The sequence below is a fragment of the Mastomys coucha genome, unplaced genomic scaffold (assembly GCF_008632895.1).
Source record: "Mastomys coucha isolate ucsf_1 unplaced genomic scaffold, UCSF_Mcou_1 pScaffold21, whole genome shotgun sequence".
Lineage (NCBI taxonomy): Eukaryota > Metazoa > Chordata > Mammalia > Rodentia > Muridae > Mastomys > Mastomys coucha.
The window spans coordinates 177,153,443-177,178,163 of NW_022196904.1; the positions used below are offsets into that span (position 1 = coordinate 177,153,443).

Sequence of the window (24,721 nt, forward strand, 5' to 3'; positions counted from 1 at the left end):
ATACCCCATCACTTTTTAAATTTTAAGTTGACCAGGTAAACCAAGCAGGCCTTCTGCTTCAGCCTTCAAGTAGCTGGGATTATAGATGTGTACCAACACTAATTACTCACTTACACAAATTAAAAGAACAATTAAAAGAATTAATAAATGTATTATTTGCTCAATACAGCTGTGCTTGACCCTGAGCGATCTAGAGCCAGCAGGGCGGTGGTGGCACACATCTTTAATCCCAGTACTTGGGAGGCAGAGGCAGGCAGATTTCTGATTTTGAAGCCAGTCTGGTCTACAGAATAAGTTCCAGAACAGTCAGGGCTACACAGAGAAACCCTGTCTCGAAAAACAAGTGAACTAAAAAGAGACAGAGACAGAGACAGAGACAGAGACAGAGACAGAGACAGAGAGAGAGAGAGAGAGAGAGAGAGAGAGACCTAAAATCACATTAAACAAGAACACAATAATAAAAGTGGTAGCCTCACCGTCAGAAGAGGGTGGTGTAGTCCCAAGCGGTGTGACTGGGGTTGTAGGAGTAGGGCTGACAGGGGTTGTCACCAACCCCATTTCTGGATGGCTCTGGAAGAGGACACGGGATGGGTAAGAAAACAGAAAGCCTACTTCTCGCCGGGCAGTGGTGGCGCACGCCTTTAATCCCAGTGCTTGGGAGGCGGAGGCAGGTGGATTTCAAGGCCAGCCTGGTCTACAGAGTGAGTCCAGGACAGCCAGGGCTACACAGAGAAACCCTGTCTCGAAAAAAAAAAAGTCTACTTCTCAGGAAGTGCCCTCTACCAAAACATGGTTTTCCACAATCAGATGAGCCTGCAAGCTCACTGCGGCCTGTATCTAGCACATGAGCCTGCAAGCTCACTGCGGCCTGTATCTAGCACATGAGCCTGCAAGCTCACTGCGGCCTGTATCTAGCACATGAGCCTGCAAGCTCACTGCGGCCTGTATCTAGCACATGAGCCTGCAAGCTCACTGCGGCCTGTATCTAGCACATGAGCCTGCAAGCTCACTGCGGCCTGTATCTAGTACATGAGCCTGCAAGCTCACTGCGGCCTGTATCTAGCACATGAGCCTGCAAGCTCACTGCGGCCTGTATCTAGTACATGAGCCTGGCAAGCTCACTGCAGCCTGTATCTAGTACTCATGAATACTTGATTACTATTAGAGCCTACTGAGCTAACAAGAAGCACTGTGAGTTAATTTTCATTATGAAATTGGGTTCCATTACAGATTTTTCTTTTTTTAATTAATTAATTAACTTACATCCCAAATGCTGCCCCCCATCTTCCCACACCCCAAAACAGCGTATTGTTTTCAAAGCACACCTTTACTTTTTGGTTAAAATTCTACTAGTAGATTACTTTAAAAGAAACATACACACCAGGCATGGTAGCATATGCTTTTAACCCCAGAGTTCAAGAGGCAGAAACAGATGCATCTCTGAGTTCAAAAACAGCCAGTCAGGCATACACCATGAAATCCAGTCTTACCCCCCCCCCCAAAAAAGGGAGGGGGGTGGGAAGAAAGAGATTTTTTTTTTTTTTTTTTTTTTGGTTTTTTGAGACAGGGTTTCTCTCTGTGTAGCCCTGGCTGTCCCGGTACTCACTCTGTAGACCAGGCTGGCCTCGAACTCGGAAATCCGCCCGCCTCTGCCTCCCAAGTGCCAGGATTAAAGGCGTGCGCCACCACCGCCCGGCGAGACTTACATATTTTAAACAGTGTGCCATTAAGATAAAAACACTTCTGTCTTTTAAGAGCTTCCATGGGCTACAGTCCTAGCTTGATTTAGTCCCTTCCTGTGCCAACTACTGAGGATACACCTTAGGCATATGAGCAAGTATCTCGTGTCTTCTTAGTTTCAATGTGTATACACTATTTTGTCTGTTAACAGCTAACACATCTGGTTAGAAAGATTTTTGACTTTTGCTCTCTGGAAACTGGTGAGAAAATGGCATAAGTGACTTGGCCTATAGTATCCCCAGTTGTAATTCCATAAAGACTCAGAAAAAAGACAGAATAACAGAAAATCTCAAAAATGACATAGAGCAAATAATTTCAACAAAGCCTGATTGGTAAAATGCAATAATCTCAACTCTTTCAAAGGGTAACAGAATCAGCAGATTAGTCCAGCCACTAACTCTGCATGCACCCATGGAACACATTCACATGAGGACAGCACAAAGCATAGGGAACTGATGCAACTCTATTACTGCCACTGATTAAAGTAAAGCAGAGTTTAGACAGACACAGCCAAATGGACTTTTTAAGGGAATGAACCTGTGTGAAATTCAACGGAGGCCTGAGGATACAGCTCAGAGAAAGCATTTGCCTCATATGTACAATGTCCTGGATTTTATCCCACAACATCACAAAAACTAAAGATAAGTAAATAAAATAAAATTTGAAGGAGAAAGGGATGCGGGGGGGGGGGGGGGGGGGGGGTGTCCTCACTTTATAACCCTGACTGTCCTGAGACTCAGAGATCCACCTGCCTCTCTCTCCCCAATGTTAGTGTTAAGGGTTCAAGCCACCACACCCAGCCAGGACTGGGGTCACCAACCTGAGCTAAGACTGTGATGAAGTTTCGATTCAAGTGGACAGCTTCATAAAGCGCCAGAAGAATGGCCTCGTTGGTTCTAAAGAAAAAGAGAACAAGTCAGACTCCTCTTAAGGAGCAGGTGACATGGAACACATCACAACCATCAAGAGCTCCTCACCACCAAGCCTTCCATTTACCCTTTAGACTTATACAAATGAACATAGGTTGAGAACCTGAAACCCTAAGACCAGTTCTTCCCACCCCTACCCAACTAACCCTGTAAGAGGTGTATACCCAGCCTCAGTCACTTCATTCCAGAGACAAAGCTAGTAATTGTGACCTGAACACTCAGGAGGCAGAAGCAGGAGGAGTGCTACAGGACTGGGCCAGGGAGATTGATACAGAGAGTTCCAGGGCAGCCAGGATTACACATAGTAAGATCATGTTGCAAAAACTTTTTTTTAAGACAGAGTCTCATGCTGCCCAGACTGGCCTCAAACTTACTACATAGCAGAGGATGTTTGTAAACTTCTGCTCCTCCCACCTCCACCTCAGGAGTACTGGGATAACAGGCATATGCCAATCATATGCGGTTTATTTAATGTGGATGATCAAGCTGAGGGCTTCATGCATGCTGAGCAAGCATTCTACCAGACCTAGCCTCTAAAGCAAAGATCTCTAAGAACCCCTTGTTGCTTAAAACTCAAGAAACACTTCACAAGTCATAAAAAACTTTTAATCCACAAAATGTTGCCAAGAGGTTGTGTTTTCTGCTCTCATGTCCAGCAAGAGAGCCCACACTAAAGCCCAAGAACTTACTGTACTGAGATTTTCTCATGGGCGTCTGCTATGAACATGCTGCCCACCTGTGGAAGAAAAGAGGAATAGCAGCTTTTATACCGGAGGGCAGGAAGGAGCTCAGTCCCTAAGAACTGAATCCATGAAATAGCAAAGAACAAGGAACTCTGGACCATCAATCATACTTTGAAAACTGTAAAAGACTTACAAGTAATAAGTATAAAACTGAGACTCCCACTAAACTATCTAGCCTTTCAAAGTCTGTAACTGAGTCAAGGTACCTGTCAACCTAACTTTTCTGCCCTGTCTTCCCAATGATGGAATTAAGCAGCCACTAAATCCAGTTGTCCTTTTTCTTTACTAATTAATAAGGGAGAAAAAAATCAGTCCCAGAAAAATCAAAGCTGCCCTCTACCCTATGTAACTTGGCCTTGGAACTAAAAATGCTGTGGGTCTGGCGAGGGCGTTATAGAAGCCCACAACTGTAACGTCAGCATTTAAAAGTTTAGGGCAGGACTGTCATGAGTTCCAAGCCAGTCAGAATCTTAATCTGTAACTAAAATTATTATTCTTTTAATGATTTATTCCTATTTTATGTGCATTGGTGTTTTGTCTGCATATAAGTTTGTATGATGGTGTCAGATCCGCTGGAGTTACAGATGCTTGTGAGCTGCCATGTGGGTGCTGGGTGTTGAACTCAGGTCCCCAGGAAGAGCAACCAGTGCTCTTCAGTAAGGAAATGAGGTTCCAAATAAAGCCTAATCTGTTCTCTCCTCCTTACACCATTACCTCAAACACCCGAACTCCTGAGCCCAGATCTGCCCACCCCTGAAGCCTTCCTGTACTTCTTGACAGGAGGGGAAAAAACAGGCAGAACTTACCATGTTTGTTAAAGCAGAAAAAAACCCACTCTGATGTTCTTCTTCCTTGTCTTTATACTGCCTAAAAAGAAACTAAATTAAACTTGAGAATTTTTTTATCACATATATATTGGACCCTGACATTCTAGGGAATCAGGGCAGAGTACTCTTAGAACGTCTGACTCCAGAAATCTGAAGCGTGATGACGCTCTAGCCATGGCAGTTCCCCCGCAAGTGAGAGGAACCCATCTGCTCTTGAGGTACTGTGTACCAAAATGCCTGGCTACTTTGGGAGAGACTTAGAAAGCAAGCTGCACAAGTGTGAAACTCTCTAGCATATGGCTGATCCAGTTATTTCCCAAACAGATGATTACTTGAAAAGTATGGCAGTGAAAATTCTTTCAGGCTGTGACAGTGAAAACCTTGTTTGTGTTTGAAGAAGGAAGAAAGTTGAATGTCTAAGACATCTGAGGAGATGGGACATACTTGAAGTTTTAAAACCCAAGTATATATGAGGAATATGTGGAGAAGCAAGAGAGATCCTGCTAGTCTTAGCGGGACTTCATATTTCTGGTTTCCTCCACGGAACCCCTATGGATCCTTCCCTATCTATGGGATGAATACCAAGCATCAACTTATGAGACTGAATACGGATTCTGGGAAGTTGAGTCACTAATTTAAAAAAAACATCTAGTTCAGGGTGTAGTTCAGTAACAGAGGTTGTTCTTAACTTGCATAAGGGCCTGAGTTCAACTCCCAGAGGAGGGAAGAAGGGAATAAGGAAAATTTTGCACATCTGTCAAATGAGACTAAACTCAATGCTCCTTCTCTTTTTATTTTTTAAAAAATTTTAGCCAGGGTGCACTAGAGAGCTGCTCATCAGTTAAGAGCACTGGATGCTCTTCCTGAGGACCTGAGTTCAACGCCCAGCACCCACATGGCCGCTCACAACTATTTGTAACTCTAGATCTGACACCATCATACAAACATAATGCAGATAAAACACCAATGCACATAAAACACAAATAAATCATTAAAAGAATAATAATTTTAGCTGGGCAGTGGTAGCACACACCTTTAATCCCTGAACTTAGAAGGTAAAGGCAGGAGGATCTCTGGGTTCGAGGCCAGCCTGGTCTACAGAGTGAGTTCCAGGACAGCCAGGGTTACACAGCAAAACTCTGTTTCAGAAAACCAAAAACAAACAAACAAAGGAAGACTTTTAAAGTGATACTGGTATTTACATAACACACAGGTAAAAGGGTAAATAAAGCCTGCTTTGTATCTATAAAGCTAGGGAAAAGTTCTATAACAAAATACCAAAGGCTAAAAAAGAACATGCCTAACTGCTACACTAGAGTGGAGATAACTTGCTGGGTGCGCTTCCCTGCTACACTAGAGTGGAGATAACTTGCTGGGTGCGCTTCCCCGGTGTTAGCAGAAAGCCCTCTGCACACATCAGCTGAACTAGAGCAGCACATCTGCACACAGCTATGCCTTTCACTATTCTTTTGGGATAGGTTAGGAATTTTTACCTAAGACTCTAACAAACCTCTTTCCTACTCACCCCGTTCAACGGAAAATTCACTGTTTTCCCTCTGGAAAAGCACTTACCTGTTGTACTCAGACAAAGCCTGAGTGATCACAAGCCCCATTCCCTGGAAGAAAATAAATACAACACTGAAATAAGCAAGAAGCCTTGAGGTGTTGGTTGCATTGCTATACTCAGCCAGGGAAAACATTACTGCCCTACAGTTTGTACCCAGGATGTTCTGCCTGAGATCTGACATGAAGGACAGAAATTCTTAGTAGAATTTTGTTTGCTTGCTTTGTCAATGCCATAAAACTTCTAAACCAAGGTGGGTTAAGGAACATCCTCTTTGGAAAGATTGTTTATCTAATTATTTTGCTTAATGTTCCCACAAACCATTTAAAATTGAGTAACAAGAGACAAAACAGGCCAGTGTAGGTTACTGACAGTTCACTGGCATCATTTCCATTTCTAAAAAGACAAGTGAGACAACTCAAACAAAAAGAACTCATAGATCACAAACAGCCACAGCAAAAGCGATAGTGCATCTCAAATTAAACTATGATAAATATAGGAAAGCCACTCTCAGGACATAAGAAAACGGGACAGGGAGCTGGCGAGATGGCTTAGTGGGACAAGGATATTGTTATGAAAAACTGACTCCTGCAAGCTATTCTTTAGGGTGTGTGTGTGTGTGTGTGCATACATGTGTCTATATGCACACATACTTGTCATGTGTCTGATGTATGTGTTTGTCATATATAAGACATATGTCACATTCATATATACATGCACACAAATACACTCTAAATAAAAAGTTTTTGAGACGGGGTTTCACTATAAAACTAGCTTTGGCTATCCTAAAACTCACTATGTAGACTAGGCTGGCCATGACTCAAAGAAATCTTCCTGTCTTTGCCTTTCAAGTGCTTGGATTGAAGGTGTGTGGCACCACAACCATCATAATTTTTAAAATGTAAAGAAAACAAGAAGTAAAAGGAAAGAAGCATGGAATAAATCTTAAAATGAACAATCCTGCTTTCTCCAGAATCTGTAAAGCATATCATCAAGATCAATTAAGGTGGGCTGGAGAGATGGCTCAGCAGTTAAGAGCACTGACTGCTCTTCCAGAGGTCCTGAGTTCAATTCCCAGCAACCACATAGTGGCTCACAACCATCTGCAATGGGATCATATGCCCTCTTCTCATGTGTCTGAAGACAATGACAGTATACTCATATAGTTAAAAATAAATAAACCTTAAAAAAATCTATTAAGGTCACAAGGATAAGTCATACACATACTTTTTTTTTTTAAATTTATTTATTTACTATATGTAAGTACACTGTAGCTCTCTTCAGACACTCCAGAAGAGGGCATCAGATCCCATTACAGATGGTTGTGAGCCACCATGTGGTTGCTGGGATTTGAACTCAGGACCTTCAGAAGAGCAATCGGTGCTCTTAACTGCTGAGCCATCTCTCCAGCCCCTACACATATTTTTTTAATAAGGGAAATTAAAAGAAATAAAAGGAAGTAAAGCCAAATATCTGGTAACTTTTTTCTCCCTATATCCAGAAAGCAGATGTTATTTTGCAAAATTTTAAGGACACATATAGCACGCATATCTATATACACACATATACACATATACCTATCACCCTTTGTGGCTCAGCCTCCTAAAGTCAGGCTACAAATTGTATCAAGCTAGTCCTTTAAGAAGGAACTCCAGGACTGGAGAGATGGCTTGGCTGTAAACAGCCCTTGCTGCTCTTGCAAAAGACTCAGATTTAATTCCCAGCACATGATGGCTCACAACCATCTTTAATTACAGTTCTAGGAATCTGGTCTTCTGGTCTTTCCAGGCACCAGGCAACACACATGGTTGTACATGGCACACACTGGTAACCCCACACTGAAGCAGGAGGATCAGGAATTTGAGGCCAGCTAGGGCTAAACAGTGGGACTGTCTCAAAAAACAAGAACAAACTCATAATAAAGCACTTGCTTTCTGGGATTCATTTTGCATTTGTTTGGATAGCACAGGAAATTGAACCCAGAACTAGTAAGTTCTATCCCACCCCTTTTTCTTTTCATTTGAGATAGGTCACACTATCTCACAGGATGCTTTAACTTGCATTTTTCTTACTAGTTTCCATTACCAGCACCACTAACCCAGCTTCTCTCTTCTCAATCTCCCCTGGAAATAAGGCCTCTGCATACAAGTAAGACAATAGCAAAACATCTAGAATCTGGATACTCACATTCAGTGTAGCCTCGTCATCCACAATAGACAACTTCACAATGTAAGGATTCACAGACTATTAAGAGAAAGAGTGAAGGCAAGTGTGACAAGAGAGACTGCTGGCTAATCAAGAAAGTAATAACACAAATGCTTCTGTAAGCCCTCTTTTCATGGTGATGCTCCCAATACTCAGGCCCAGAGCATCCTGCCTGCTGACAGCCCCCACTGCCGGAGAATCTCTGAGCTCCCACAGGCTCTGGTCAAGGGCCCACATACACCCAAATGTCAGTGCTGGTCTACCTGCACATCCCTCTGGGCTAGCTCATGCTTATGTTCATCTACCTCTCCTATTTTTCTTCTTTCTTGCCTCTAAAAAGTAAATATTCTAAAAACTCAATCTGTCCTGCCCTGAGTCCTCAGGGATAGCTGTCCTCTGGGGAAAATGACATCTTTCCTTAAGAAAGTGCTTGTCAGCAACTACCTTCCATCTCCTCCCAAAGGCTCCCTAGCCATTTCACAGCTACACACAGGGACTGACTCACCCACCCGGAAAACAAAGCCACCTCAGGGGTGGGAACTGGCAGCTGCTAAACAGCCAAAGAGGCCATTTAGGAGCTCTGCTAACACATTACACTGCAGGGGGCACTGCAGGAAGGATGGTATCACCCAGGCAACAATCTGGTCAGGACACTGGGGTCTAATGACTGTCCCATCACTTACAGCACTGGAGGTTGACTTGAGTTTTCCCAGACCCAGTCTCAGCTGGGCACATATTCAAACTCATTCAAGATATGACTACTTCTTAAAGTGGGATGAGAGCCGATGGCCTGCTCTCCTTAAAAACACCCCCACCCACAATATATGAGGAAAGTTCTCCTAAGGACCAAACACCAAGTTCAGCCCAAGGAGGGCAAGTAATCAAAGTGTTCAGTTGGCGATTTTTACAACTACCAAGAAAATTTACTAAGAAACCTAAAACCAGCCAAGCAGTGGTGGCACACACCTTTAATCCCAGCACTTGGGAGGCAGAGGCAGGCAGATTTCTGAGTTCAGGGCCAGACTGGTCTACATTGTGAGTTCCAGGACAGCTAGGGATACACAGAGAAACCTGTCTCGAAAAACAAAAAAATAAAAATAAATAAAAAATAAAAAAAAACCCCTAAAACCAAAACTGAAAAACTAATCACCCACATAGATCTCAAAGTTTCAAAGCACATCTTTCACATATAAACCGGAACAGAAAAAGGTTTTGCTTTCTTAGCAAACCAAATGTTTATTGTGTTTTCTATGACACTACAGACTGTCATGCAAGATCCAAAGCAGGTAGGTCCTTAGAAGAGAAAAATCGGCAGCTGGTTGGCCTACAGAGGTCACCATGTTGGCAGCAACATTAGGAAAAGCAAAGCTTCTTTTGTCTTCAAGACGGGCCTCACCCAGTAGCCTCAGTTTCACCGGCTCTTGCTACACCGCCCAGGCTGGCCTTCAGCTCTCAGAGATGCCAATGGCTCTGGGCTCTGGGCTCGCATCTCCCTCCTGAGGGTGGGAATTAAAGGCATGCAGGCTGTCTAGCCACAGCGCATTTTCTTGACATTATTTCTGCAAGTACTAGCACTCACCTTCCCAAAAGAAGACTGTAAGGAGACAGGAAGGATTCAGGAAGTACCAAGACTAGCTTGTTTTTGAGGAGCAAGTGAGGAGCAGGGAAGCTTTATGCTCTAATTCCCCTTCCTAATTATGACATGCTACACAAATTACCTAATTTAATCTTCAGTCTCCTCTTCCCTGGTGCTCTGAGCTTAGTTAAGACACGTAAACCCTTAGCAGAGCATGACACGCTGCAAACTCCTTTACTTTGTTCTATAATGGTCAGAGGAAGGTCTTCACTTTGAGAGAGAGAGAGAGAGAGATGAAGCTACCCATCCTGCCTTGTGACTGGGTTTCTCACTGGAACCTGGAACTTGAGGCTTGCCAAGCAAGCCCCAATAATCTCCTTGTCTCCTCCTCTCCAAACTGGGATTACAGATACATGACAGCACACCACCCTGTCCTCAGAGTGCTGTGGACTGCAAACACATCCATCATTTTTATGCATGCTTTACTAACAGAGCCATCTCCCTAACCCAGGAAAAGTTCCTTATAAAAAAGAGGAAAGGCGGGCTGGTGAGATGACTCAGTGGGTAAGAGCACTGACTGCTCTCCTGAAGGTCCTGAGTTCAAATCCCAGCAACCACATGGTGGCTCACAACCATCTGTAATGAGATCTGACACCTCTTCTGGTGTGTCTAATGTCAGCTAGAGTGTACTTATATACAATAATAAATAAATCTTAAAAAAAAAAAAGAAAAAGAGGAAAGGGAAAAAAAGAATGAAAGAGAATGAGAGAGAGGGAAAGAAGGGAAAAATGAAGAGAGAGGGGAAAGGAGGAAGGGAAGAAGGAAGAGAGAGAGCAAGGAGGGAAAGACAGAGGGAGGTAAAGAGAGAGGTAGTGAGGAAAAAACTTACAAATAGATACAATTTACTTTTTTATTTTAATCTAGGGAAACAACATGTTCAGGGCAGTAGATGGATTTTCAATCAGTTCATCTGAGAAGGCTTGGCCAGCATGGAAGCCAGGATCTTAACCCCGTTAGAATCCCTTTCTCCTAAACGCTAACTGCCTCTAACTCTACACTGCAGAATGAAACAGGAAGCAATCTCTTTCCATCCACAGAAGAGGGTTAGAGAGACTCAGTCTACCACAGACTGTACTTGCAGTTCTTTGTTCATAGTGTTTAACTTTGGGGTCCTAGATTTCTGAGTTCTCCCCATCAGTTTTCTTTGTCTCTAAAACAATACATTATTAAAATGAGGAATAAGAGTATATGATCTCCTTTCCTAATTTCTTTTTGTTTTGCTTTGATTTGGTTTGTTTTTTTGGGACAGGCTCACTCTGTGTTAGCTCTGGCTGTTGTCCTGAAACTTGCTCTTGTAGACCAGGTCAGAACTCAGAAATCCACCTGCCTCTTCCTCTCAGGTGCTAGGACTTAGGTATGCCCTAGCACACCCAGCTTTTTCCTTACTTCTTATACCTAATACATATCTGTCGTCTCTGATACTTCACCTCTTTCCAGAAAGTACTACAGCTTGCCTTACTGGTCATGGGCTTGACTATGCAGTAGCTAAAATATCCTTCCTAGCACACCTTCTCCTACTAGTTTGCATTCCACTGGCCTCTAGCTTTGTTGTGCTCATGTGGAATTTCTGGTTCTCTTGTCAAAACCTTTCTGTTCTACGGTAATTGGACTTCATTAATAGCATCTGGGAAGTGAAATATTCAAAACTGAGAATCCCAGAGAAATTATGGCTACCAGCCTTGCCCTTGCCGGGTATATTCATTCTTCTGGAGTTTCTGACACAGCAAAGATACAGAAATATAGTTTTCTCCAGCTACTGGCTGGTTCCCATTTTTCAGACTGACATTTCAGGGCCCCACTGGGCTAAGCCAGGGTTCAGTTTGCACTTAGAAAAGTCAAGCCACTGCCTCAGAACAGCTGTATCCACTACCGTGTAGTGAAACACTCAGCACTAACAACACTCTCCTGACACACAGACCACAACCTCTTAGCTTCCCTGAGCTGTCTGCCTTGGTGTTACCAACGGTCCAGGAGTCCAGGGTATCATTCTTTGGTGAACCATGGACCCTGACACTGTTCTAATAAGGCCCAGAAGCTTTTACACATGTCAGCAACCATAATGGCTACCTCACCAGCCCTTTCAAATTGCCAGTACAAGCAGGTATTGGTGATAAACTACCTGTTTATTTGTAGATCTGTACCTCACAATCAGTTCTGCCAAGAGAATAAAAGTGGCCAGCTTGTGGGATTTCTAGCTCACCAACATTGTCCCACACATTCCGGTCCCTCCAAGTACTTACTTCTCACAGCCTCTCCTCCTTACGATAAGCTACCCATCTCTCTCAGTCTATATGAAGTACGCTACCCATCTCTCTCAGTCTATATGAAGTACACTCAGTGATGCAGGCATGGTGGCATAAGTCTATGGGCTGAGGAGGCCAAGGCAGGAAGATTCCTGAAAATAAAAGCCAGCTTAGGACACAAACCAAGTACAAGGACAGCAGGCATGTGGTCTAAACAACAAAGTCCTGTCTCAAAAACCAGTGGGAGGGCGGGGATTTCCTAAGAGTCAAAAGCTCAAAATAAACACACAAACAAACAAACAACCCTGACTATGGTGGCACACTAATAATCCCAACACTTGACCCTGACTACCATGGCACACTGATAATCCCAACACTTGGACATTAAGGCACAGTTCACCATGAACTTGAGGCCAGCCTGGGCTGTAGAGTGAAACTCTGTATTGAACTGAAGAAGGGATTAAGGGAAGGAGGGAGGGAGAGAGGGAGAGAGGGAGAGAGGGAGAAAGGGAGAAGGAGAAAGGGAGAGAAGGAGAGAGAGAAAGGAGAGAGAGAGAAAGAGAGAGAGAGGGAGGGAGAGAGAAGGGGTGGAGGGGAGAGAATCACAATGATATACTGGGGAGGTGAAAACAGGAAGACAAGGTGTTCAGATCCAGTCTGGGCTACATGAGATCCTGTCTTCAAATTAAAATTATAGCTAGGTATGATGGCATACACCTGTGACTCAAGCAGTGAGTAGGCCTCCAAGCAGGACTGCCAAAATGTTGAGGTCAGTGAGAATGAGTGTATTGTTATAGATAAAATAGTATCTTCAACTAAAACCTTCATTCAAATTAGAAAGAGTTCTCAGACCAGCAGTGATGCTCACAGACTGATTACTTTAGTAAGACACAGAAAACAAACCCAGTCTTGCCAGAAATACTAACAAGTGCCTACAAACCACAGAACTGAGTCAGGATGGGGAAAGAGGATTTGCAAAGGCAGGAGGTTCACCCTTGAGATCCAGACCAGGCTGCTCTACATACTGAGTTCTACTCTAGTCAAGGCTATATAGCAATACTCTGTTTTAAAAAAAAAAATCCTGGGGCAGAGGCTGGAGAAAGGGCTTAGCAGTTAAGAGCACAGGTTTCTCTTTCAGAGGAGGTGGATTTCATCCCAGCACCTACACCACTTTTCATCACAATTATGGATGACTTCAATTGAAGGGGCTCTGAGGCCCTCTTCTGGTCTGCATGGGCATCAGCTACATATATGATGCACAGACATACATGCAGGCAAAACACCCATACATATAAAATAAAAATAAATAAAACTTTTTAAGAGAAAAATATAGTTTGCCAAGAACATGTCTCCCACATTAAGAAATCTTTTAAAAGTTGGGCAGTGGTGGCACACGCCTTTAATCCCAGCACTTGGGAGGCAGAGGCAGGTGGATTTCTGAGTTCGAGGCCAGCTTGGTCTACAGAGTGAGTTCCAGGACAGCCAGGGCTATACAGAGAAACCCTGTCTCGAGAAAAAAAAAAATCTTTTAGAAATGGCTGAGTCCAGCAAAGTGATTACAGAAAACACCAACTGTACACTAGGGCTACCTACCTCATATTTTCTGTAGTTTACCAGCAAAGCCAAGAGGACAACAGCATCATATCCATGCTCTCTACGACTTGGAGGATGGGACAATATCTGTAGACAAGAGGCAGAAGGTATAACTAAGTCCTGGGTCCTGGACGGCAAATGACAACTTTTAGGTGATAGACTATCTAAAAGAGAAAAGTCATCAGGAAATTGACCTACCTGTAAAATTGCTTCAAATATACTGTTGATCATTACATATTCCAGGATAGTGTTCTGACTGATATTATCCGTAACCTGAATGCAATAAAAAGCTTTTGAAAGTCTGTAAAAGGCACACAACATCTCATGTGTATCTCCTACCCTTGCATCTAAATGAAACAGAAATGTTCAAGAACAAACAAAAATATCCCAAGAATCAGAATCCCAAGAACTATTTTCAAGTGAGACATAATGAAAAGGAACTCAGACAATCTAAAGATGGTGGTTCTCCTAGAACAGCCTTCCAACATGGTGTCAAAAGGGCACAGTGCCACCCATCAAGGCACTTGCCACCAAGCCTAATAACCTGAGTTCCATCCCGAGTCCACATGGTAGAAGGAAAAAAACAACCCCTAAAAATTATGTGTGGGTAAGGGGATACACAAAATAAAAGTAATTTTTTAAATTTTTAAGTAAAATAAAAAATAAAATGGTAAGTATCATAAAGCCCACAGACTAAAAATTGCAGCAGTTGCTCCAAAGATTAATTTTCAATAAAGCAAAACTACGTAAAACATCCTTCTATACATTCAGACCAAAAGGAATGCTACAACACCCAAAGAGAGAATCTCTCTTTCATTTTTGGGAGGATTCCACTGTAATTAACACCCTTGACAAACAACAGGCGTCACTCACAGTCACCAAGCAAAGGAGGAGTTTCAGGCATAAACTCTTCAGACTTTCAGAGCCTTCTGCACAGAGCAGTGAGTCCAAACTCTCCATCAGGTTCTGGGGGGAAGAACCATTAAACAGTAAAGCAAACCAAGTAACACATACACCCCGTCCTTTACCCACACTGAATACAAAGGATACAAAGGATAATGTGAATAACAGGGAATCAACCATAACATTTCCCTTATAAGATGAAAGAAAAGACTTCAAAGTCTAACTACTTGGGGGGAAATCTTTTAGAACAACTGCAGAAGACATTAAGGAATACACTCTTGTACTACATGAATGCTTGAAGATTTATACATATGGAAACTTAAAGATCAGAACAATGAAGTAATTTGAAAAAGGGAAACCTAATGGTTTAATAACTATACATGAACTTGCTTACTTGTTAAAAAAAGTGCAAGGTGCAGGCACAATGAACAGGTGACAGGCACAGTATCAATTCACCATGGAGCATCAGTGGCCGTTGGAGCATCAGTGGCCATCTGAGCAGTCCAACAAAGCCAAGTGGGTTTATCAGGACCAACTCCAATTGACAATGTGACTGGAATGTGATGCTTGCAACTAAAAAATAGCCTTTATGAACACCTTTATTCCCAGCACTTGGGAGGCAGAGGCAGGTGGATTTCTGAGTTCGAGGCCAGCCTGGTCTACAGAGTGAGTTCCAGGACTGCCAGGGCTACACAGAGAAACCCTATCTTGGAAAAAAAAAAATAGCCTTTAGACATAAACTGATGGAAAGATGAAACCTTCATACTATAATAGAGGGAGGAAGGAAAAAATAATCTACACTATTTAAAGGAAATTAATTCAAGGCTAGAGAAATGGCTTGGAGATTAAGAGCACTTGCTCTTACAGAAAACCTGAATTTTTGGATCCCAGTAACCACATGGTAGTTCAAAAACAGCTATAACTCCTGTTCCAGGGGATATAACACCCTCTTCTGGACTCTAAGGGCATCAGGTATGGACATGGTATGCATAAATGCATGCAGGCAAAAACAAAACAAAACAATACTCATACACATAAAACAAGTATTTTTTTTTTTTTGGTTTTTCAAGCAAATAAATATTTTTTAAGAGTAAAATTAAGGACTCAGAATATTGGAATTTCAAAGTAAGATGTTTCAATTGGATGTAGTGATGCACACCTTTAATACCAGTACTGGGTAGAGGCAGGAAAAGCTCTGTCTAAAATACATAGCAAGTCATTGAGTTCTAGGACAATCAGGACTATGGAACATATTCTGTCTCAAAAATAAAACAAAATATAAGGTATTTCAATTAAATTGAACATGTGAGCATCTACCCTATACTTTCAAAGTAAGACCTGGAAATTTACTTTCAACAGGTTTTTAATGTAACAGAAAAGACAAAAGAAAGCAATTTCAATTCCTCTGACTTCCACACATATACCATGGCATGCATGTGCACAAACACACACACAAGTCAATAAATGTAATAAAGTTTATTAATAAAGTAATAACAAGACACTTGATATCAACCCCTAGCCTCAACTCACACACACACACACACACACACACACACACGTGTGTGCACACACACCCACTCATACCCACACCCACGCACACGCGCGCACACATACACATGCACACACACTCACACCCACGCACATACATACATGCACACACTCATACCCACACCCACGCGCGCACACACACACACACACACACACACACACACACACACACGCTCACTGGTGTCCACACATTCACACCCACGCACATACACACATGCGCACACACATACTCACACACATACACACGCACACACAGGTATCCACACACTCACACCCACGCACATACATACATGCGCACACACATACACGCACACAAACACACACACACACACACACACACACACACCAGAAAAACGTAGGTTTAGCACATGGTGCATACCTGTAATCCAGTACTAGGAAGACAAAGACAGGAAGGTCCTGGGACTTGTGAACCAGGTAGTCTAACCAAACTGCCAAGTTTAAAGGTTCTGTAAAAAACCTTGTCTCAGAAAAATACAGTGGAGGGGCTGGATAGATAGCTCAGCGGTTACGAGCACTGACTGCTCTTCCAGAGGTCCTGAGTTCAAATCCCAGCAACCACATGGTAGCTCACAACCACCTGTATTGAGATCTGATGCCCTCTTCTGGTGTGTCTGAAGACAGCTACAATGTACTTATATACATAAAATAAATAAATAAATCTTTAAGGCCTAGCAGTGGTGGCGCACACCTTTAATCCCAGAACTTGGGAGGCAGAGGCAGGTGGATTTCTGAGTTCGAGGCCAGCCTGGTCTACAGAGTGAGTTCCAGGACAGCCAGGGCTACACAGAGAAACCCTGTCTCGAAAAACCAAAAAAATACAATGGAATTTGATAGAAGGCACTCAATGTTGACCTTTGGCTTCTACATGCAATGCACCGCCACACAAACACATACACAGACTTTCTTGAGAAAGAAAAGGGCACCAGATAGACTTTAGAATGCTCAAAGGCACATGAGAAGAGGCTAGAAATGTGCTATTTGATAGACTGCTTGCCTAGCTTTTACAAGGCCCTGTGTCAATCCGGAATATAAACCAGGCACATGACTATAATCCCAGTAGTCAGAAGGAACGTAATTTGGGGTGGAGGGAAGGCAATTAAAAAACTGGTTTTTTGGGGGGGGGGTTGGGGGAGGGTTGGTTTTTCCAGACAGGGTTTCTCCGTGTAGCCCTGGCTGTCCTGGAACTCACTCTGTAGACCAGGCTAACCTTGAACTCAGAAATCTGCCTGCCTCTGCCTCCCAAGTGCTGGGGTTAAAGGTGTGTGCCACCACTGCCCAGCTTAAAACTGGTTTTAAAATTAATAGTGGTGATACTTGTTCAATTTAAGGATCAACTACATGACATTTGAATTATGAAAGTGTTATTATAAAAATAGAGTGTCTTAGTGTTAAAGCCCTGTCTATTACGTACCATGAATGAAACCTTAAGTCCAATTTATCCCCAGTTGTGGGTAAGGTGAGAAGTAAAAGAAAAACTAAAATAGTTTCAAACTGTGGGTATAAAAATCCAAGCCAAAAAAAAAAAAAAAAAAAAAAAAAAAAAAGAGGCCAGGCATGGTGGCGCATGCCTTTAATCCCAGCACTTGGGAGGCAGAGGCAGGCGGATTTCTGAGTTCGAGGCCAGCCTGGTCTACAGAGTGAGTTCCAGGACAGCCAGGACTATACAGAGAAACCCTGTCTCAAAACAAACAAACAAAAAAAAAAATCCAAGCCAAGTGGTTGTAGCAAACACCTTTAATCCTAGCACTTGGGAGACAAAGATCTCTGAGTTCCAGCCTGGGCTACACAGAGAAACTCTATCTTGATCATTTTTGTTATTTTGTCATTTTTTCCAGAGCTGAAGACCAAACCCAGAGCCTTGTGCTTGCTAGGTAAGTGCTCTACCACTGAGCTAAATCCCCAACCCTGAAACCCTGTCTTGAAAACAAAAGTAAATAAATAAGTCAATCAAAGGGCATAAGGCTGGAGCGTGGCTGAGAGGCTAAGAGCACTAGAGGCTCTCGCAGAGGCCCCAGGCTGGATTCCTAGCACTGTCGTGACAGTTGACAACTATCTGTAACTCCACATCCACCTTCTCTGACTTCCAAAGGCATCAAGCATACACAAACAAAGTACTCACATATAGCAATAAATAAATAAATCTGGGTGCTGGAGAGATGGCTCAGCAGTTAAGAGCATTGGCTGCTCTTCCAGAGGTCCTGAGTTCAATTCCCAGCAACCACATGTTGGCTCACAACCATCTGTAATGGGATCCGATGCCCTCTTCTGACATGTAGGCATACATACAATGGAGTAAGCACTCATATACATTAAGTAAATAAATAAATAAATCTTTTCTAAAAATTTAATTCAAGCCAATCGTTGTAGAATGTGCCAATAATCTGAGCCTACTTAAGAGGCTGGAGCAGGAAGAATTATTTGAACTTATAGGTTCAAGACCATCCTAGGCAACATAACTAGACCTATCTCAAAAGGAAAACTGGCATGGTCATGGTGGTGTGCGCCCATAATCCCAACAGCTGGAAGACGGAAGGAAAAAAAATTAAGACTTTAATGTCCAGTTCTCTCAAGAGGCAAGAAAGGACACAAAGTCTGAAACATAGCAAAAGATATAGTCAACAAACTGCTAATATCAAGAGGAGCTCCTCCTAGGTCTCATCAGACTCAGCAAAAATGAAGAAACTTATGTGAACATGAGAAACGACCAAGGGCTTCAGTGCAGACTCTACACGTATGACCAACATTAGAAGAAACTGATGAAGAGATGCATAAAGCACAAACAGAGTACACTAATGTTCTCTGCCCAGATGGTGTCACTTCACTGCCTCACTGAGTGCTGGCTCAAACAATAACTTATCCTGTGTACAAACTTGTAGACTTTGCATAATTAATTGCCTCTTCAAACGTATAAGGCATGGAAAGAAAGATACTTGTATACATTTTGCTAAGTAACAAAAGACCCGAGGAAGGCCAACAAGGCGGCTCAGCAGGTAAAGATGCTTCCACACAAGCCTGATGACCTGAGTCAAGCTCTGGCCTGCACACGTGCACCGTGGCATGTGTGCTCACACACATTATATATACCAGCACACAACGATTTGTCCAATGGCCAGAGGATCATCCTCTCTGAAATGAATCCATTTGTAAGTGATTCCCAACCTGTCGGGCTCAGGGCCGATGTGCTTCCCCAGCCCTCCAGGAGCCGTCAGCAAGGGGCTTCTTCAGGAGCTGCTTTCCTCTCTGTTTGCACGGTTGTCTCTGATTGCTTTTCTTTAAACTTAATGTTTTGTTTTTTTTAAACTTGAGACAGACAGGCTGAAAAGATGGCTAAGTGCTTAAAAACATTGTTGTTACTGCAGAGGATCCATAATCAGTCCCAGCACCCACAGCAGGCTCAAAACCATTAATAACTCCAATTCCAAAGATCCAATGCCCTCTTCAGACCTCTCAGGCACCAAGCACACATGAAATACACAGACTTACATCCAGGAAAACACTCATACATATAAAATAAATAAACCTAAAAATAAAGTATAAAAAATGTTTTTTAAAAAGATTCTACTCTCTGTAACATAAGTCTGAAGCCAGCTTCAACTACATAAGACCCTGTATCAAATCCCTAAGAGCAGACAAGGATCGATTGAGTGACAGAGCACTCGCCTTCCATGTAGAACACTGTGGATTCATCACCAGCACCACAAAACTGCTGACTTTGTAACTTCTCATATTTTATTTAAGTTCATAAATGTCATATAAAACTGGGCATGGTGGTTCACACCTTTAAACCCAGAAGTCAGGAGACAGAGGCAAGTGGATCTTCATTCAGTTTAAACCAGCCTTGTCTACCTAATGAATTCTAGGACAGCAAGGGCTATGTAGAGAGACCCTGTCTCAAAAAAAAAAAAAGAAAAAAAGAAAAAAAGAAGAAAAAAAGAAAGAAAAGGATATGAATATAATCTTCTAGTATGTCTGCCTGTAGGCAGTATTGACAATCAGCTGTCAGACAGCTGTTCATAGCCATGCACACATCTCGTGCCTCACCTTCATGCACAGCTCTGCCTTGTCAAAGCCCATCAGCATATTGATGATGTCAAATCCAGACGTAGATTTATTCTTCTGGTGGACTCCTCGAATAAGTGCACACAAGGTCTGCAGAGATGAGAAAAATAATTCTTTCTAGAAAAGAAGTCTCCATATTAGAGCACATTAAATCTGTAACCTCCTACTACAACTATAGAACTATGTCTTGACAAGCCAGACCTTCAATTTCTGTTATTCTGAATTTGAAAACAGTTTGAGTGTTAACATATAAAAACCACAAAATTAATAAACAACAGCTTGGGGTGGGGGGTGGGTACATGCACATGGAGACAGGGGTTTGGGGAGGAGGTATGGGATATGGAACAGTCAGAGGGTGGATGGGAGGAAATAAAATATGGAGTGTAAAAACTAAAAATAAATAAATAAACAGCAGCACAGCCGTAATCCCAGCACTGAGGAGATAGAGGAAGAAGAACCAGAAGTTCGAGGTGTAGGTCAGAGAGCTAGCCGAGCCGGTAAAGGCATTTGCTGCCAAGTCTGACAAAGGACCGACTTCCACAAGTTGTTCTCTGACTCCACAGATGCTCGTGACATGAACATGCATGCACATATACACACAAATGCACATGCATGAGCGTACGCACACACAGGAGGATTGCCTGGGCTTTCTGGCCAACAACCTAGCTAAAAATGGTGGGCTGTAGCTCAGTGACCTGACCTCCAGGGAATAAGGCAGGCAGTGACAGACACACCACTTCCGTCTCTGGAGGAAAAGAGTGAGGAGCTGGAGAGATGGCTCAGAGGACAAAGTGCTTGCCCTACAAGCCTGGTGACCTGCTTGATACCTGGAACCAGGTACACGTGGAAGCAAAGAAGCAACATCACACACTTGTCTTTAGTGTCTAGGAGCACTGCGCATGAACACTCCCCATGCACACCATCAACCTAGCTTCCAACTCACAAAAGTCCCCTGCCCTGTCTCCCAAATGCTGGGGTTAAAGGTGTGCCCATAATAAAATGTTTTAGAGATTTATCTTTTAGCTTATGTGTATGGATGTTTGCCTGCATGTGTGCTTAGAAACCACTATGTAAGAAGAAAAGGGTGTTGAATCCTCTGGAACTGAAGTTAAAAACAGATGTCAGCAGCCATGTAACTACTGGGAACTGAACCTAGGTCCTCTGCAAGGGCAAAAAAAGTTTTGTTTTGTTATTTAATTAAAAAAAAAAAAAAATAGCCGGGCGGTGGTGGCGCACGCCTTTAATCCCAGCACTTGGGAGGCAGAGGCAGGCGGATTTCTGAGTTCGAGGCCAGCCTGGTCTACAGAGTGAGTTCCAGGACAGCCAGGGCAACACAGAGAAACCCTGTCTCGAAAAACCAAAAATAAAAAATAAAAAAAAAATAAAAAAAAAAAAAAAAAAAAAAAAAAAAAAAAAAAAAAAAAAAAAAAACAAGGTACAAAGTAATTGTGGAAGATACCCAGTGTCTACCTCTGGCCTCCACATATACAAACATATACACATACACCACACACATAAGAAAATAATAATAAAATAAAGCAGAAAACCATTTAAATTAGACTGGAGAGCGGGGTTGGTGGTCAAGGGTACATGCTGCTCTTTCAGAAGACCCAGGGTTGATTCCCAGCACCCATGTTGGGTGATTTACAACCAGCTATAATTACAACACCAAAGGTTTCTATATCCTCTCTGGTTTACGGATAGATACCTGTACTCACATGACACAAAGACACATAACTTAAAGGGCTGGAGAGATGGCTCAACGGTTGAGAGCACTGACTGCTCTTCCAAAGGCCCTGAGTTCAAATCCCAGCAACCACATGGTGGCTCACAACCATCCATAATGAGATCTGATGCCCTTTTCTGGTGTGTCTGGGGACAGCTATAGTGTACTTAAATATAATAAATAAATCTTTAAAACAAAGACACATAATTTAAAATAATAGCAATAAATGTTCTAATTATTTTTATTAACTTTTATGTATGCAGATGTTTTACCTGAACACATGTCTGTGTACCACATACATGGCCCACAGAGGCCAGAAGAGGGCACTGGATCCCCTAAGACTGGAATTACAGACAGTACTAAACTGCCATGTGGGTGCTGGGAATCAAACCCTGGTTGTCTCAAAGAACAGCCAGCGCTCTTAACCAATAAGCTATCTTTCCAGCCTATAATAAATGTTTTTTTAAACTAAATATAACAAGAAGATGGCTAACATGACAGATGTTTTATTTTAAAAACTTAGAGACCTAAAAAGGAAAAAAACCCCAAACCAAATCTGACACCTGAAGGCAACTCCAGGTTCCTCACCTTCAAACAGATGAGCTGTAACTCCATTCTCCTGCTAACCAAGCCTTCCCCAGCTCCCAGCCTGTACCTGCAGTGCATTGACAACTCGGATCGGATGCTCCTCCCCCAGAGCCTGGATACAGTGTTGAAATAAACAATTAATGTTGTCCTTGATCTTCATTAACTCCTCACCATCCAGAGATTCCAGCTTGCCTTCCAGATACTCTAAATTCACCTGCCAGAAAGACAGTAAGGGCCTGAGCAGACTTCCAGCCAGCATTCAGAACACATAAGACAATCTTACCTACAGAGCTCCAGCATGCTACCTGCTCTTACCTTCATGAGGAAGAGCTCCTCCCAAAACCGAGGACTACACTTACTGGGATCCTCCGTCTGAAATCAAAAAATAAGCATGTTAAACTTTATTGCAAACTCAAAAAGCATCAAAAATACTGTCAGCTTTACTTGTCATATTTAAAATGTTTAAACTTTGAGAATGTTTTCTTATCTTAAACTACAACCAAGAAAGAGAACAAGGTTTTCATTTTTTTTAAAGAATTTATTTATTTTATGTATGTGAGTACACTGTAGCTGTACAGATGGTTGAAAGCCTTCATGTTGTTGTTGGGAATTGAATTCTTAGGACCTCTGCTCGCTCAGGTCAACTCGGCTCCCTGCTTGCTCTAGCCCAAATATTTATTATATGTAAGTACACAGTAGCTGACTTTGGATGCACCAGAAGAGGGAGTCAGATCTCATTATGGGTGGTTGTGAGCCACCATGTAGTTGCTGGGATTTGAACTCAGGACCTTCGGAAGACCAGCCAGTGCTCTTACCCGCTGAGCCATCTCGCCAGCCTGAGAACAAGGTTTTCTGTAGGCAGTGTATGGATATATATTCTCTACACCAAAAGCAAAACAATGGCTCAAAACATTTCCTTTAAATACTTTTCTATTAAATAAATACATAAAATTTAAAAGTTAGGCCAGCAGACATACAAGTACAAGCCAGTGCTTGGGAGACAGAAGCAGGTGGATCTCATGAGTTCAAGGCCAGCCTGGTTTACATATCTAGTTCCAGGAGAGCAAAGAATACATAGAAAGATCAATCAATATGGGCTGGAAAAAACGTGGGCTATTCTTCCAGAAGACCTGGGTTCAATTCTCAGCACCCACACAGCAGCACACAAAAGTCTACAATTCCAGTTCTAGGAAATGCAAACCCCTACTCTAGCCTTCTCAGGCACTGTGCACGCATAGTACACATACATGTAGGCAAAATACCCTCACACATAAAACAAAAATAAACCTTTAAAAGAAAACTACATAGCCAGGTGGTGGTGGCGCATACCTTTAGTCCCAGCACTTGGGAGGCAGAGGGTGGATTTCTGAGTTCAAGGCCAGCCTGATCTACAGAGTGAGTTCCAGGACAGCCAGGGCTACACAGAGAAACCCTGTCTCAAAAAAACAAAAAAATTAAAAAATTAAAAAAAAAAAACCTACATACACAAACACACACCCTCCGTCATCCTCAGGTACATAACAAGGCTAGCCTGTGACATATGAGAATCTGTCTCAAGGACTGGCGAGATGGCTCAAGCAGGTAAGAGTACTGACTGCTCTTCCAAAGGTCCTGAGTTCAAATCCCAGCAACCACATGGTAGCTCACAGCCACCCCTAACGATATCTGACACCCTCTTCTAGTGTATCTGAAGACAGCTACAGTGTACTTATTTATAATAATAAATAAATCTTTGGGCCAGAGCAGGGTTGACCAGAACAAGCAGAGGCCCTAAATTCAATTCCCTACAACCACATAAAGTCTCACAACCATCTGTTCTCATATACATAAAATAAATAAATAAATCTTTAAAAAAAAAAGAGAGACTCTGTCTCAAAATAAGAAGTAGTCCTATTAAGATTCCACTATCTGGAGCTGGAGAGATGGCTGGAGAGCTGGAGAGTTGTTAAGAGCACTAACTGCTCTTCCAGAGGTCTTGAGTTCAAATCCCAGGAACCATATGGTAGGTCACAGTCATCTGTAATGGAATCTGATGCCCTCTTCTGGTGTCTCTGAAGACAAATGCAGTGTACTTACATACATAAGTAAATAAATCTTAAAAAAAAAAAAAAAGATTCCACTATCTACTTATTTTTATTGTCTCTTACAGCCACTCTGTATTTGTTTTCAATAAACCAGACACGGTGCACAGGACTGTGATCTGAGGGTCAGGGTGTTGAGACACGGTGCACAGGACTGTGATCTGAGGGTCAGAGTGCTGAGACAGGACTACTATTGAGTCCCAGGCCAGACTAACAAGATCCTGTTTCAAAACAAAGAAAACCAAATTCCAGAAGTTTGGAATACAGGAAGAACAACCCACATTCCACAAGGAACTCAAGAAGAAGGAAGACCAA

The 24,721-nt window shown here is 42.5% G+C and overlaps 1 protein-coding gene across 4 annotated transcripts in view; it reads right to left on the minus strand.

Moving 5' to 3' along the window:
• Armh3 (armadillo like helical domain containing 3) overlaps positions 1-24,721 on the minus strand; it is a 180,397-nt gene that overhangs the window by 130,222 nt on the left and 25,454 nt on the right. For 3 of the 4 annotated variants that reach the window (XM_031390496.1, XM_031390499.1, XM_031390497.1), the window contains exons 3-14: positions 22,641-22,697; positions 22,393-22,539; positions 19,994-20,101; positions 14,354-14,446; positions 13,679-13,753; positions 13,481-13,567; positions 7,991-8,047; positions 5,812-5,855; positions 4,219-4,279; positions 3,359-3,405; positions 2,561-2,636; positions 477-570 (exon numbers count right to left, since the gene is read on the minus strand). In XM_031390496.1, coding sequence (XP_031246356.1) covers positions 477-570; positions 2,561-2,636; positions 3,359-3,405; positions 4,219-4,279; positions 5,812-5,855; positions 7,991-8,047; positions 13,481-13,567; positions 13,679-13,753; positions 14,354-14,446; positions 19,994-20,101; positions 22,393-22,539; positions 22,641-22,697 — 946 coding nt within the window. Of the gene's footprint in view, positions 1-476; positions 571-2,560; positions 2,637-3,358; positions 3,406-4,218; positions 4,280-5,811; positions 5,856-7,990; positions 8,048-13,480; positions 13,568-13,678; positions 13,754-14,353; positions 14,447-19,993; positions 20,102-22,325; positions 22,540-22,640; positions 22,698-24,721 lie in introns of those variants that run through there. The other variant, XM_031390498.1, reaches the window with a different exon arrangement.